The sequence below is a fragment of the Pygocentrus nattereri genome, chromosome 6 (genome assembly GCF_015220715.1).
Source record: "Pygocentrus nattereri isolate fPygNat1 chromosome 6, fPygNat1.pri, whole genome shotgun sequence".
Classification (NCBI taxonomy): Eukaryota; Metazoa; Chordata; class Actinopteri; order Characiformes; family Serrasalmidae; genus Pygocentrus; species Pygocentrus nattereri.
In genome coordinates this window covers 12,917,671-12,933,400 of record NC_051216.1, presented here as the reverse complement: position 1 = coordinate 12,933,400, position 15,730 = coordinate 12,917,671, and the positions used below count along the sequence as shown (strand labels likewise).

Here is a 15,730-nt window from a genome sequence, read left to right as displayed (position 1 = left end):
ACTAAACACTCAGAAATATACTCAGTGAACTCACACTAAACCCTCAAATTTACACACTACACACTCAGAAACTCACACACTACATCCTCGGCAACTTGCACATTTACCTCTCAGAAACTAAACCTTCAGAAACAAACACACTAAACCTTTAGAAGCAAACATGCAAAACCCTCAAAAACACTTATACTAAACAGGCTGAAACAGGCTCACTAAACCCTCTACAACCTCTGAAACTCACACTCCACGCTCTACAACCTCCTGAAACTCTCTATACAAGCTTCACCCTCAGAAACTTGCACATTACACCCTTGGCAATTTCCACTTTTATCTCTCAGAAACTAAACCTTCAGAAACATACACGCTAAACCCTAAGAAGCACGCACACTAAACCTACAGGAACTCATGTACTTAACCTTCTGAAACAAACATGCTTAACCCATTGAAACTCACACCAAACCTTCAGAAACAAACATAGAAACTCACACTAAACCCTTAGAAACTCACGCACCAAACTTGCATGAACTCGCACAGTAAACCTTCAGAAACAATCATGCTAATGTAAGGGCCCAGCCTGTTCTGCTGGCAGCCAGCAGAGAGCAATTGCGGCAAGGTGCCACAAGCTCAGGGAACTCCAATTCCCAGAAGACCTCGGGCTGATTAGGTGCAACTTGGCACACATGTAGACTCCTCTACTTAAGGCCGTGGCAAACAGCAGCCCTTTGTCACACCTTTTATTTTTCGGGGTGACAGGTATGGTACTTGGCCCAGGTGGGTATTTAGACAAAAAGAAAAGACAAGGAAGGGGAAAAAAAAACTAATACAAAAGGGGGCTGGAAAAAGAGAAAAATTGCACCAAACAAAAGAAAGAAGAAAAATAGGGGGGAAAAAAAAGATTTAATTATCCCAAAACTACTTATAGGCAAAAAACAAGGCTTAAACAAGAAACGGTTCCAGGCCATACAAAGTGTTTTGTTCCATAAAGAGTAAATGGGTGAAACTTCTCTTATCACAGAGGAAGTGTCTTTTGTTTTCTGATTATCTTTTTATTTTTACTTTTATATCTCAGCCTTTGTTTTAGCACACTGCTTTCAGCATCCCCTTTGTTTGCCCTTTCCCGTTGTTTTTATTCTCATTTGTTGTGTTCTTACCCTTTCTGCCTGTGCTGCCCGGTGGCAACTCCTCAGACTGCCAACCAGAGCTACATCAATCCCAACATGCACAATCACTCAGTTTGCACTCCGTCACCTCATTAAATAAAATAAATATTAAATAAAAATAGACCCTTTCTCACTGGTTTTCCCTCTCTGCACGTGGATCCGCCTCCCTGCCATATCGTAACAGCTACACCACCAGAAACTCACACTAAACTCTCAGGAATATACAGGCTAAACCCATAGAAATGTAATGTACACACTAAAACCACAGATATATACGCACTAAACCTACAAAATTATATAACTAAACCCTCAAACTCACACTAAACCCACAAATATATACACACTAAACCCTCAGAAAAAACCTTCAGAAACATACACACTAAACCCTCAAACTCACACTAAACCCACAGAAATATATACACACTAAACCCACAGGCATATACACACAAAATCCTCAGAAATATATACACTAAACCCTCAAACTCACACTAAACCCACAAATATATACACACTAAACCTACAGAAATGTATATACACACACTAAACCCTCAGAAATATATACACACTAAACCCTCAAATATATACACACTAAACCCACAGAAATATATACACAATAAACCCACAGGAATATACACTAAACCCACAGGAATATACACACTAAACCCTCAAACTCACACTAAACCCACAGAAATATATACACACTAAACCCACAGGCATATACACACAAAATCCTCAGAAATATATACACTAAACCCTCAAACTCACACTAAACCCACAAATATATACACACTAAACCTACAGAAATGTATATACACACACTAAACCCTCAGAAATATATACACACTAAACCCACAAAATTATATACACTAAACCCTCAAACTCACACTAAACCCACAAATATATACACACTAAACCCTCAGAAAAAACCTTCAGAAACATACACACTAAACCCTCAAACTCACACTAAACCCACAGAAATATATACACACTAAACCCACAGGCATATACACAAAAAATCCTCAGAAATATATACACTAAACCCTCAAACTCACACTAAACCTACAGAAATGTATATACACACACTAAACCCTCAGAAATATATACACACTAAACCCTCAAATATATACACACTAAACCTTCAAACTCACACTATCCATCCATCCATCCATCCATCCATTATCTTCCGCTTGTCCGGGGTTCGGGTCGCGGGGGCAGCATCCTAAGCAATGAAGCCCAGACCTCCCTTTCCCCAGCCACTTCCACCAGCTCTCCAAGGGGGATTCCGAGGCGCTCCCAGGCCAGCTGGGCGATATAGTCGCGCCAGCGTGTCCTGGGTCTTCCCCGGGGTCTCCTCCCAGGTGGACTCGCCTGTGACACCTCCCGAGGGAGGCGTCCAGGAGGCATCCTAACCAGATGCCCGAACCACCTCAGCTGGCTCCTCTCGACGTGAAGAAGCAGCGGCTCTACTCCGAGTCCTTCCCGGATTACTGAACTTCTCACCCTATCTCTAAGGGAGAGTCCAGACACCCTGCGGAGGAAACTCATTTCGGCTGCTTGTATTCGCGATCTTATTCTTTCGGTCATTACCCAAAGCTCATGACCATAGGTGAGGGTGGGAACGTAGATCGACCGGTAAATCGAGAGCCTTGCCTTATGGCTCAGCTCTTTCTTTACCACAACAGACCGGTAAAGAGCCCGCATCACTGCTGACCCAGCACCAATCCGCCTGTCAATCTCCCGCTCCCTTGTACCATCACTCGTGAACAAGACCCCGAGATACTTGAACTCCTCCACTTGAGGCAAGAGCCTATCCCCGACCCAGAGAGGGCTCTCCACCCTTTTCCGCCTGAGAACCATGGTCTCGGATTTAGAGGTACTGATTCTCATCCCAGCCGCTTCACACTCGGCTGCAAACCGATCCAGCGAAAGCTGAAGTTCGCGGCCTGATGTCCCCAATAGGACCACATCATCTGCAAACAGCAGTGATGTGACCCTGAGGTCACCAAACCGGACACCGTCCATCCCTTGACTGCGCCTAGAAATTCTATCCATAAAAATTATGAATAGAATCGGTGACAAAGGGCAGCCCTGACGGAGTCCAACTCTCACTGGGAACGAGTCTGACTTACTGCCGGCTATGCGAACCAAACTCCAGCTTTGTTTGTACAGGGCCTGAATGGCTCGTAGCAAAGAGCCATGTACCCCGTACTCCCGAAGCACCTCCCACAGAATACCCCGGGGAACACAGTCAAATGCCTTCTCCAGATCCACAAAGCACATGTGGACTGGTTGGGCAAACTCCCATGAACCCTCCAGAATCCTGGAGAGGGTGAAGAGTTGGTCCAGTGTTCCACGACCAGGGCGGAACCCGCACTGTTCCTCCTGGATCCGAGGTTCGACTATAAGCCGGACTCTCTTCTCCAGTACCCCTGCATAGACCTTGCCAGGGAGGCTGAGGAGTGTGATTCCCCTGTAGTTGGAACACACCCTCCGGTCCCCTTTTTTAAAAAGAGGCACCACCACCCCAGTCTGCCAATGCAGTGGCACCGCCCCCGATGTCCACGCAATGTTGAAAAGGCGTGTCAGCCAAGACAGCCCCACAACATCCAGAGCCTTGAGGAACTCAGGACGGATCTCATCCACCCCTGGAGCCTTGCCACCAAGGAGCTTCTTAACTACCTTAGCGACTTCGGCCTCAGTAATGGACAAGCCTATTCCCATGTCCCCAGACTCAGCCTCCTCACTGGAGAACGTGTCGGTGGGATTGAGAAGGTCCTCAAAGTATTCCTTCCACCGCCCAATGACGTCTTCAGTCGAAGTCAGCAGCACACCATCTCCACTATATACAGTGCTAATGGCACACTGCTTTCCCCTTCTGAGTCGCCTGACGGTTTGCCAGAATCTTTTCGGAGCCGACTTAAAGTCGGTTTCCAAGGCCTCACCAAACTCCTCCCAAACACGGGTTTTTGCCTTGGCAACAACTGAAGCCGCAGATCGCTTGGCCTGTCGATACCTGCCAGCTGCCTCTGGTGTCCCACAGGCCAACCATGCCCGGTAGGACTCCTTCTTCAGCTTGACGGCGTCCTGGGGTGTCCACCACCGGGTTCGAGGATTACCGCCCCGACAGGCACCAACTACCTTACGGCCACAGCTACAGTCAGCCGCTTCAGCAATGGAGGAACGGAACATGGCCCATTCTGAGTCAATGTCCCCCACCTCCCCCGATATCTGGTCAAAGTTCTGACGGAGGTGTGAGTTGAAGATCAATCTGACAGGTTCTTCTGCTAGACGTTCCCAGCAAACCCTCACTATGCGTTTGGGCTTGCCTGGTCTGACCGGCATCTTCCCCCACCACCTGATCCAACTCACCACCAGGTGGTGATCAGTTGACAGCTCAGCTCCTCTCTTTACCCGAGTGTCCAAAACACATGGCCGCAAGTCCGATGACACGACTACAAAGTCAATCATTGAACTGCGGCCTAGGGTGGCCTGGTGCCATGTGCACTTATGGACATCCTTGTGTTCAAACATGGTGTTCGTGATGGACAAACTGTGGTTTGCACAGAAGTCCAAAAACTGAACACCACTCGGGTTCAGATCAGAGAGGCCATTCCTCCCAATCACACCCCTCCAGGTCTCACTGTCATTGCCCATGTGAGCGTTGAAGTCCCCCAGTAGGACAATAGAGTCTCCAGGAGGAGCACTTTCAAGCACCCTTCCCAAGGACTCTAAGAAGGCTGGGTACTCTGAACTGCTGTTCGGTGCATAAGCACAGACAACAGTCAGGACCCGTTCCCCATCCCGAAGGCGTAGGGAAGCTACCCTCTCGTCCACCGGAGAAAACCCCAACATACAGGCACCGAGTCGAGGGGCTATGAGAAAGCCCACACCTGCCCGCCGCCTCTCACCATGGGCAACTCCAGAAAAGAAAAAAGTCCAGCCCCTCTCAAGGAGATTGGACCCAGAGCCCAAGCTGTGTGTTGAGGTGAGCCTGACTATATCTAGCCGGTATCTCTCAACCTCGCGCACCAACTCAGGCTCCTTCCCCGCCAGTGAGGTAACGTTCCAAGTTCCAAAAGCCAGTTTCAGCAACCGAGGATCAGAACGCCAAGGCCCACGCCTTCGGACACTGCCCGATCCACAACGCACCGAACCCCTACTACTGCCCCTCCCATTGGTGGTGGGTCGATGGGAGGGGGGACTCATGTATCTCCTTCGGGCTGGGCCCGGCCGGGCACCATGAGTAAATGCCCGGCCACCAGACGCTCGCTGGCGAGCCCCTCCCCCAGGCCTGGCTCCAGGGTGGGGCCCCGGTAACCTTGTTCCGGGCAGGGTACACAAGTCCTGTTTTTGTGTCTTCATAGGGGTTATTATGGATCACACTTTGTCTGACCTGTCACCTAGGACCAGTTTGCCATGGGAGACCCTACCAGGAGCTTTTGCTCCAGACAACATAGCTCCTAAGATCATTCAAGCACGCAAACCCCTCCACCACGATAAGGTGGTGATCCAAGGAGAGGTCAAACTCACACTAAACCCACAGAAATATATACACACTAAACCTACAGAAATGTATATACACACACTAAACCCTCAGAAATATATACACACTAAACCCTCAAATATATACACACTAAACCCACAGAAATATATACACAATAAACCCACAGGAATATACACTAAACCCACAGGAATATACACACTAAACCCTCAAACTCACACTAAACCCACAGAAATATATACACACTAAACCTACAGAAATGTATATACACACATTAAACCCTCAGAAATATATACACACTAAACCCTCAGAAAAAACCTTCAGAAACATACACACTAAACCCTCAAACTCACACTAAACCCACAGAAATATATACACACTAAACCTACAGAAATGTATATACACACACTAAACCCTCAGAAATATATACACACTAAACCCTCAGAAAAAACCTTCAGAAACATACACACTAAACCCTCAAACTCAAACTAAACCCACAGAAATATATACACACTAAACCCACAGGCATATACACACAAAATCTTCAGAAATATATACACTAAACCCTCAAACTCACACTAAACCCACAAATATACACACACTAAACCTACAGAAATGTATATACACACACTAAACCCTCAGAAATATATACACACTAAACCCTCAAATATATACACACTAAACCTTCAAACTCACACTAAACCCACAGAAATATACACACACTAAACCCTCAGAAATATATACACACTAAACCCTCAAATATATACACACTAAACCTTCAAACTCACACTAAACCCACAGAAATATATACACACTAAACCTACAGAAATGTATATACACACACTAAACCCTCAGAAATATATACACACTAAACCCTCAAATATATACACACTAAACCCACAGAAATATATACACAATAAACCCACAGGAATATACACTAAACCCACAGGAATATACACACTAAACCCTCAAACTCACACTAAACCCTCAGAAATATATACACACTAAACCCTCAGAAAAAACCTTCAGAAACATACACACTAAACCCTCAAACTCACACTAAACCCACAGAAATATATACACACTAAACCCACAGGCATATACACACAAAATCCTCAGAAATATATACACTAAACCCTCAAACTCACACTAAACCCACAAATATACACACATTAAACCTACAGAAATGTATATACACACACTAAACCCTCAGAAATATATACACACTAAACCATCAAATATATACACACTAAACCTTCAAACTCACACTAAACCCACAGAAATATATACACACTAAACCTACAGAAATGTATATACACACACTAAACCCTCAGAAATATATACACACTAAACCCTCAAATATATACACACTAAACCCACAGAAATATATACACAATAAACCCACAGGAATATACACTAAACCCACAGGAATATACACACTAAACCCTCAAACTCACACTAAACCCTCAGAAATATATACACACTAAACCCTCAGAAAAAACCTTCAGAAACATACACACTAAACCCTCAAACTCACACTAAACCCACAGAAATATATACACACTAAACCCACAGGCATATACACACAAAATCCTCAGAAATATATTCACTAAACCCTCAAACTCACACTAAACCCACAAATATACACACATTAAACCTACAGAAATGTGTATATACACACACTAAACCCTCAGAAATATATACACACTAAACCCTCAAATATATACACACTAAACCCACAGAAATATATACACAATAAACCCACAGGAATATACACTAAACCCACAGGAATATACACACTAAACCCTCAAACTCACACTAAACCCACAGAAATATATACACACTAAACCTACAGAAATGTATATACACACATTAAACCCTCAGAAATATATACACACTAAACCCTCAGAAAAAACCTTCAGAAACATACACACTAAACCCTCAAACTCACACTAAACCCACAGAAATATATACACACTAAACCTACAGAAATGTATATACACACACTAAACCCTCAGAAATATATACACACTAAACCCTCAGAAAAAACCTTCAGAAACATACACACTAAACCCTCAAACTCACACTAAACCCACAGAAATATATACACACTAAACCCACAGGCATATACACACAAAATCCTCAGAAATATATACACTAAACCCTCAAACTCACACTAAACCCACAAATATACACACATTAAACCTACAGAAATGTATATACACACACTAAACCCTCAGAAATATATACACACTAAACCATCAAATATATACACACTAAACCTTCAAACTCACACTAAACCCACAGAAATATATACACACTAAACCTACAGAAATGTATATACACACACTAAACCCTCAGAAATATATACACACTAAACCCTCAAATATATACACACTAAACCCACAGAAATATATACACAATAAACCCACAGGAATATACACTAAACCCACAGGAATATACACACTAAACCCTCAAACTCACACTAAACCCTCAGAAATATATACACACTAAACCCTCAGAAAAAACCTTCAGAAACATACACACTAAACCCTCAAACTCACACTAAACCCACAGAAATATATACACACTAAACCCACAGGCATATACACACAAAATCCTCAGAAATATATACACTAAACCCTCAAACTCACACTAAACCCACAAATATACACACATTAAACCTACAGAAATGTATATACACACACTAAACCCTCAGAAATATATACACACTAAACCCTCAAATATATACACACTAAACCTTCAAACTCACACTAAACCCACAGAAATATATACACACTAAACCTACAGAAATGTATATACACACACTAAACCCTCAGAAATATATACACACTAAACCCTCAAATATATACACACTAAACCCACAGAAATATATACACAATAAACCCACAGGAATATACACTAAACCCACAGGAATATACACACTAAACCCTCAAACTCACACTAAACCCTCAGAAATATATACACACTAAACCCTCAGAAAAAAACTTCAGAAACATACACACTAAACCCTCAAACTCACACTAAACCCACAGAAATATATACACACTAAACCTACAGAAATGTATATACACACACTAAACCCTCAGAAATATATACACACTAAACCCTCAGAAAAAACCTTCAGAAACATACACACTAAACCCTCAAACTCACACTAAACCCACAGAAATATATACACACTAAACCTACAGAAATGTATATACACACACTAAACCCTCAGAAATATATACACACTAAACCCTCAGAAAAAACCTTCAGAAACATACACACTAAACCCTCAAACTCACACTAAACCCACAGAAATATATACACACTAAACCCACAGGCATATACACACAAAATCTTCAGAAATATATACACTAAACCCTCAAACTCACACTAAACCCACAAATATACACACACTAAACCTACAGAAATGTATATACACACACTAAACCCTCAGAAATATATACACACTAAACCCTCAAATATATACACACTAAACCTTCAAACTCACACTAAACCCACAGAAATATATACACACTAAACCTACAGAAATGTATATACACACACTAAACCCTCAGAAATATATACACACTAAACCCTCAAATATATACACACTAAACCCACAGAAATATATACACAATAAACCCACAGGAATATACACTAAACCCACAGGAATATACACACTAAACCCTCAAACTCACACTAAACCCTCAGAAATATATACACACTAAACCCTCAGAAAACACCTTCAGAAACATACACACTAAACCCTCAAACTCACACTAAACCCACAGAAATATATACACACTAAACCCACAGGCATATACACACAAAATCCTCAGAAATATATACACTAAACCCTCAAACTCACACTAAACCCACAAATATACACACACTAAACCTACAGAAATGTATATACACACACTAAACCCTCAGAAATATATACACACTAAACCCTCAAATATATACACACTAAACCTTCAAACTCACACTAAACCCACAGAAATATATACACACTAAACCTACAGAAATGTATATACACACACTAAACCCTCAGAAATATATACACACTAAACCCACAGAAATATATACACAAAAAACCCACAGGAATATACACTAAACCCACAGGAATATACACACTAAACCCTCAAACTCACACTAAACCCTCAGAAATATATACACACTAAACCTACAGAAATGTATATACACACACTAAACCCACAGAAATATATACACAATAAACCCACAGGAATATACACTAAACCCACAGGAATATACACACTAAACCCTCAAACGCACACTAAACCCTCAGAAATATATACACACTAAACCCTCAGAAAAAACCTTCAGAAACATACACACTAAACCCTCAAACTCACACTAAACCCACAGAAATATATACACACTAAACCCACAGGCATATACACACAAAATCCTCAGAAATATATACACTAAACCCTCAAACTCACACTAAACCCACAAATATACACACATTAAACCTACAGAAATGTATATACACACACTAAACCCTCAGAAATATATACACACTAAACCCTCAAATATATACACACTAAACCTTCAAACTCACACTAAACCCACAGAAATATATACACACTAAACCTACAGAAATGTATATACACACACTAAACCCTCAGAAATATATACACACTAAACCCTCAAATATATACACACTAAACCCACAGAAATATATACACAATAAACCCACAGGAATATACACTAAACCCACAGGAATATACACACTAAACCCTCAAACTCACACTAAACCCTCAGAAATATATACACACTAAACCCTCAGAAAAAAACTTCAGAAACATACACACTAAACCCTCAAACTCACACTAAACCCACAGAAATATATACACACTAAACCTACAGAAATGTATATACACACACTAAACCCTCAGAAATATATACACACTAAACCCTCAGAAAAAAACTTCAGAAACATACACACTAAACCCTCAAACTCACACTAAACCCACAGAAATATATACACACTAAACCTACAGAAATGTATATACACACACTAAACCCTCAGAAATATATACACACTAAACCCTCAAATATATACACACTAAACCCACAAATATATACACACTAAACCCACAGAAATATATACACAATAAACCCACAGGAATATACACAAAACCCTCAAACTCACACACTAAACCCTCAAACTCACACACTAAACCCTCAAACTCACACACTACACACTCAGAAACTCACACACTACATCCTCGGCAACTTGCACATTTACCTCTCAGAAACAAAACCTTCAGAAACAAACACACTAAACCTTTAGAAGCAAACATGCAAAACCCTCAAAAACACGCATACGAAACAGGCTCACTAAACCCTCTACAACCTGTGAAACTCACACTCCACGCTCTACAACCTCCTGAAACTCTCTATACAAGCTTCACCCTCAGAAACTCGCACATTACACCCTTGGCAATTTCCACTTTTATCTCTCAGAAACTAAACCTTCAGAAACATACACGCTAAACCCTAAGAAGCACGCACACTAAACCTACAGGAACTCATGTACTTAACCTTCTGAAACAAACATGCTTAACCCATTGAAACTCACACCAAACCAGAAATATATACACACTAAACCTACAGAAATGTATATACACACACTAAACCCTCAGAAATATATACACACTAAACCCTCAAATATATACACACTAAACCCACAGAAATATATACACAATAAACCCACAGGAATATACACTAAACCCACAGGAATATACACACTAAACCCTCAAACTCACACTAAACCCTCAGAAATATATACACACTAAACCCTCAGAAAAAACCTTCAGAAACATACACACTAAACCCTCAAACTCAAACTAAACCCACAGAAATATATACACACTAAACCCACAGGCATATACACACAAAATCCTCAGAAATATATACACTAAACCCTCAAACTCACACTAAACCCACAAATATACACACACTAAACCTACAGAAATGTATATACACACACTAAACCCTCAGAAATATATACACACTAAACCCTCAGAAATATATACACACTAAACCCACAAATATATACACACTAAACCCACAGAAATATATACACAATAAACCCACAGGAATATACACTAAACCCTCAAACTCACACACTAAACCCTCAAACTCACACACTAAACCCTCAAACTCACACTGAGCCCTCTGAAATTCACCCACTAAACCCGCTGAAAACACAAACCTGCTGCATCACTTACACTAAATCTTCAAACTCGCACTCAACTTTCTGAAATTCGTACCCAACTCTCTGAAATTCACTTAACCCTCATAAACTCACAAACTCAACAGTCTGGAACTCGCATAACTAAACCATCAGAAACTCACACTAAACCCTCAGACACTCATAGACTAAATCCTCAGACACTCACATAACTAAACCCTCACTCACATACTAAACCATCAGAAACACACACGCACTAAAGCCTCAAACTCGCACACTAAACCCTCAGACACTGACATACTAAACCATCAGAAACACACACACACTAAACCATCAGAAACTCGCACACTAAACCCTCAGACACTGACACACTAAACCCTCAAACACACACACTAAACCCTTAGAAACTCACACTAAACCCTTAGAAACTCACACAAAACCCCCAGAAACTCACACACAAAACCCCCAGAAACTCACACACTAAACCCCCAGAAACTCACACACTAAACCCCCAGAAACTCATACTAAACCCTCAGACACACACACATTCAGTCCTCAGAAAAAACTAACTAAACCCTCATAAACTCACAAAATAAATCCAGACACTTGAACAGCTGAAACAAGTCAGGGAGCTTGTGTGTTGTTCAGCTTTAAAACAAACATAAAACCACAGCTCTGCTTGTACTGTGGCATTTCCTGGAATTTTAAATTTTAGTATTCATTTTTAGCAGGCAAGATTTGAAAGGGCTAAATGAGCATTTCTCAGCAGCTGTGTTGCTCCTGCTTGAATATCAGCACTGGGTGAATTGAGAAGTAGGTCAGAGTTCACTGTAGTGGGTGAGTGTTTGTTTTTTTTTTCTTCTCTGAAAGAAAGAGAAATACATGCTGTAAGATAGATGGAGGAAAAAAGCAAATATTTACTGTTAGGAGAAGGGAACCAAGAACTGGATGTAGATGAAGGGGAAAGATATCCACAAAGATGGAGGCAATGATGGTGGCACACATACAGAAAGTGTTTAAACAAGGAGGAGTTCTGCTGGTACGGCCTGCACAAGATGTACACTTTTCTGGACTGTGCAGAATTAGAAACGGATTTCTAGGAAAGCTGAGTGCTGAAAGTTACTGAGAACCAGAGCATGAGGACCTGTATATACTGAGTGGATTTATTTTCTGCAGAGGTTCTCCTCCCTTTACAGTTCAGTTCAGGCAGTGAGATTTCAGCATGACTGCCAACCTTTACTTTTTAGGAGCTTTGGGAGCTTCTACCTAACACAGTTGTAATGAAGTTGCTCTGAAAATGTAAACGTGGTTAATGCTACATCATGCTTCCTTATATTTCACATGATTTTTTGTAAGCTTTGGGGTGTGTGTGTGTGTGTGTGTGTGTGTGTGGGTTGTGTTTTTTTTTGTTGTTTTTTTTAATATGTGAACTTGAAACTGATCCAGGAGCTAAAACCAGCTTGAGTATTTTGGAATTATGTTAAAGTCTACTGCTCTCTGTTGCTTTAGAGATGGGAGATTTCCATGTGACAGTAAAAAAAAAAATAGGATATTGCATTCCTTAGAGCTTTAAGGAATGTATCTCCACATATCTTTTCTGGGAAAGTATTAGGTTTATGACCCTCCTCCCAGCAATAAAGAAATTTGTAGCGGTAACGTTGCTTCAACAAAAATGTTTCAGACAAGCTGTGTGGTGTCTTTTTCCAACCTTTAAGATATATCATCAGAAGGGGTTTTCTTAGTCTTTAAACCAGAAAATCTCACTATCGAGATTATTGTGGCCCCACTGTGGGATTGGGGTAGGTGTGTGTATGTGATATATGTATGTGTGTGTGTGTGTGTGTGTGTGTGTGTGTGTGTATATATATATATATATATATATATATATATATATACATATATGTACACATTATATATAATGTATATAATGACAGATGTAATGGTTATTTTTTTATTATTATTGTTGTTATTTGTATCATTTATTAATATCATACATTTTTCCCCCCATTTTGGCCAGAGTATCCCTTTAACCTGTAATATGGGAGTGGCTGCAAACTGACAAAGAACAAATAAAATTGAAAAGCCCTTATACTTATTATAGGTAGTGCACTTGTGGATGGCTGTATGCTGGAGTGGACTGAATGGTAGTAGTGAGTGTAATTACTGAATTGTGTGCTGCAGAGTGCGCTTTGGAGGATGAGACCTATGAAGATGGCGCAGAAACACAGGTGGAGTGTAACCGTTGCGTCTGCGCCTGCGGCAACTGGGTCTGCACTGCCATGACCTGCGACGGTGAGACACAACAGAACGGATACAATATTTAATTACTGATTAAAATCAATCTGAAAACTGGTCTAATTGACACTGAAGTAAAACTGCTTCACTTTAGTGTTTTGGTGACTTTACCTGCTCAGACACGCCTACTAAACTTGGTAACTAACTGATGATTTTATACAGAGTTGAGCAGGTAAATCACCAAACCCGTACTGGCCCTCTGGGACTAAAGCTGAACCTTAAAACTGAACCTAGAAAGAATGTAATGTCAAAGCACTGGGAACACTTTGTTTGGTTTACTAGGGAGGGTACAGTGAAGTTGTATTGTCATTTCCAGGAAATGCTGGTACAGGGTTTGTTGACCTCTACCAAAGTAGACATCTCAACATTTCTTAAGTCAGTCACTGAGTTATAAACAAAGCAATTCCGAGTGGTTTACTGTGATATGGTTAATTTAAGACAAACTTACAGGCTCAGATTTCTTTACAGTGGTGGTGATGGGAACCAGGTGTTGTGATTTGTGTATACAACACAAATGTAGCCATTTTGTTTACGGTATTGGACAAGTAAACCTACATGTTTCTTATGAGTTTTTACATGTAATATTGGTAATGTTAAAATATGTTTTCTGTTTTAATTTCATGCTGCCTGCCATCCTCTCTGTCATGAATGTATTTTAAAAAATGACATTTTAGGCCAAAACCTTATCAAATCAAATTTCGAATCAAATTTATTTTTAACAAGAATGTAAAAACCCCAAGGTGCGCAAGCCAGGGGCCACGGTGGCAAGGAAAAACTCCCTCAGAGCTGAGGAAGAAACCTTGGGAGGAACCAGGCTCACTAGGGGGACCTATCCTCCTCTGATCAGACTACCTACAAGTGATTATGCTACTAATATTAATAGCAGTAGTATTAGTAGTAGTAATAGCCAGGAGTCTATGAAAACAGCAGTGTAGGGTGGGCAGCTAGTTCAAGGCAGGTGGTGGTAGTTGGGGCGTGGGCAGCTGGTCTGAAGTGAGTAGCAGGAGGGCTCAGCAGTCAGTCGTCCTTCAGTGTCCGGCCGGACATGTGGGCGGTCGTATACTAACCTGGTTTCTCTAGAACGGATAATTTCACATCAAACCACTCTGAATGACTTTGTTCACATCTGAACTATTTAATGATGCTGAACATTTTTAGTGTAGAGTGTCAAAGCCATTTCAAGCTGCAGTCCAGTTCAAGGTCCACTCATGCTTCGCATGCTATTGAATGTAGACCAGCCCTGTAGCTGTTAGTTGGTGCCCATAACCACTGAGCCAAACACTGAAGACATAAAAAGAATTTTAATTGTAATATTCTCTCAACAGAGAAAAGTCCAGCACCTGAGGCAGCTGCTGGTGATGAGATGACTGAGGAGGAGTGGAGCCTCCGTGTGGCTGAACTCAACAAACATCAGGTCTGTTTACTGGCTTTTTCACACCTCATTGACATATGTCTCACTAGAACCATGGATCAGGTCAGTGTGGATTCTAAGTCATTTAGCTATGATCATAAACAGATTCCCAGCACAGCAGCTGCTAATTG

General features: G+C 41.1%; 1 protein-coding gene across 1 annotated transcript in view; it reads left to right on the top strand.

Moving 5' to 3' along the window:
- The window catches only part of fstl1b (follistatin-like 1b), an 86,767-nt gene that overhangs the window by 68,077 nt on the left and 2,960 nt on the right, over positions 1 to 15,730 (top strand). Inside the window, exons 9-10 of the mRNA XM_037539502.1 lie at positions 14,075 to 14,185; positions 15,514 to 15,602. Coding sequence (XP_037395399.1) covers positions 14,075 to 14,185; positions 15,514 to 15,602 — 200 coding nt within the window. The remainder of the gene's footprint in view (positions 1 to 14,074; positions 14,186 to 15,513; positions 15,603 to 15,730) is intronic.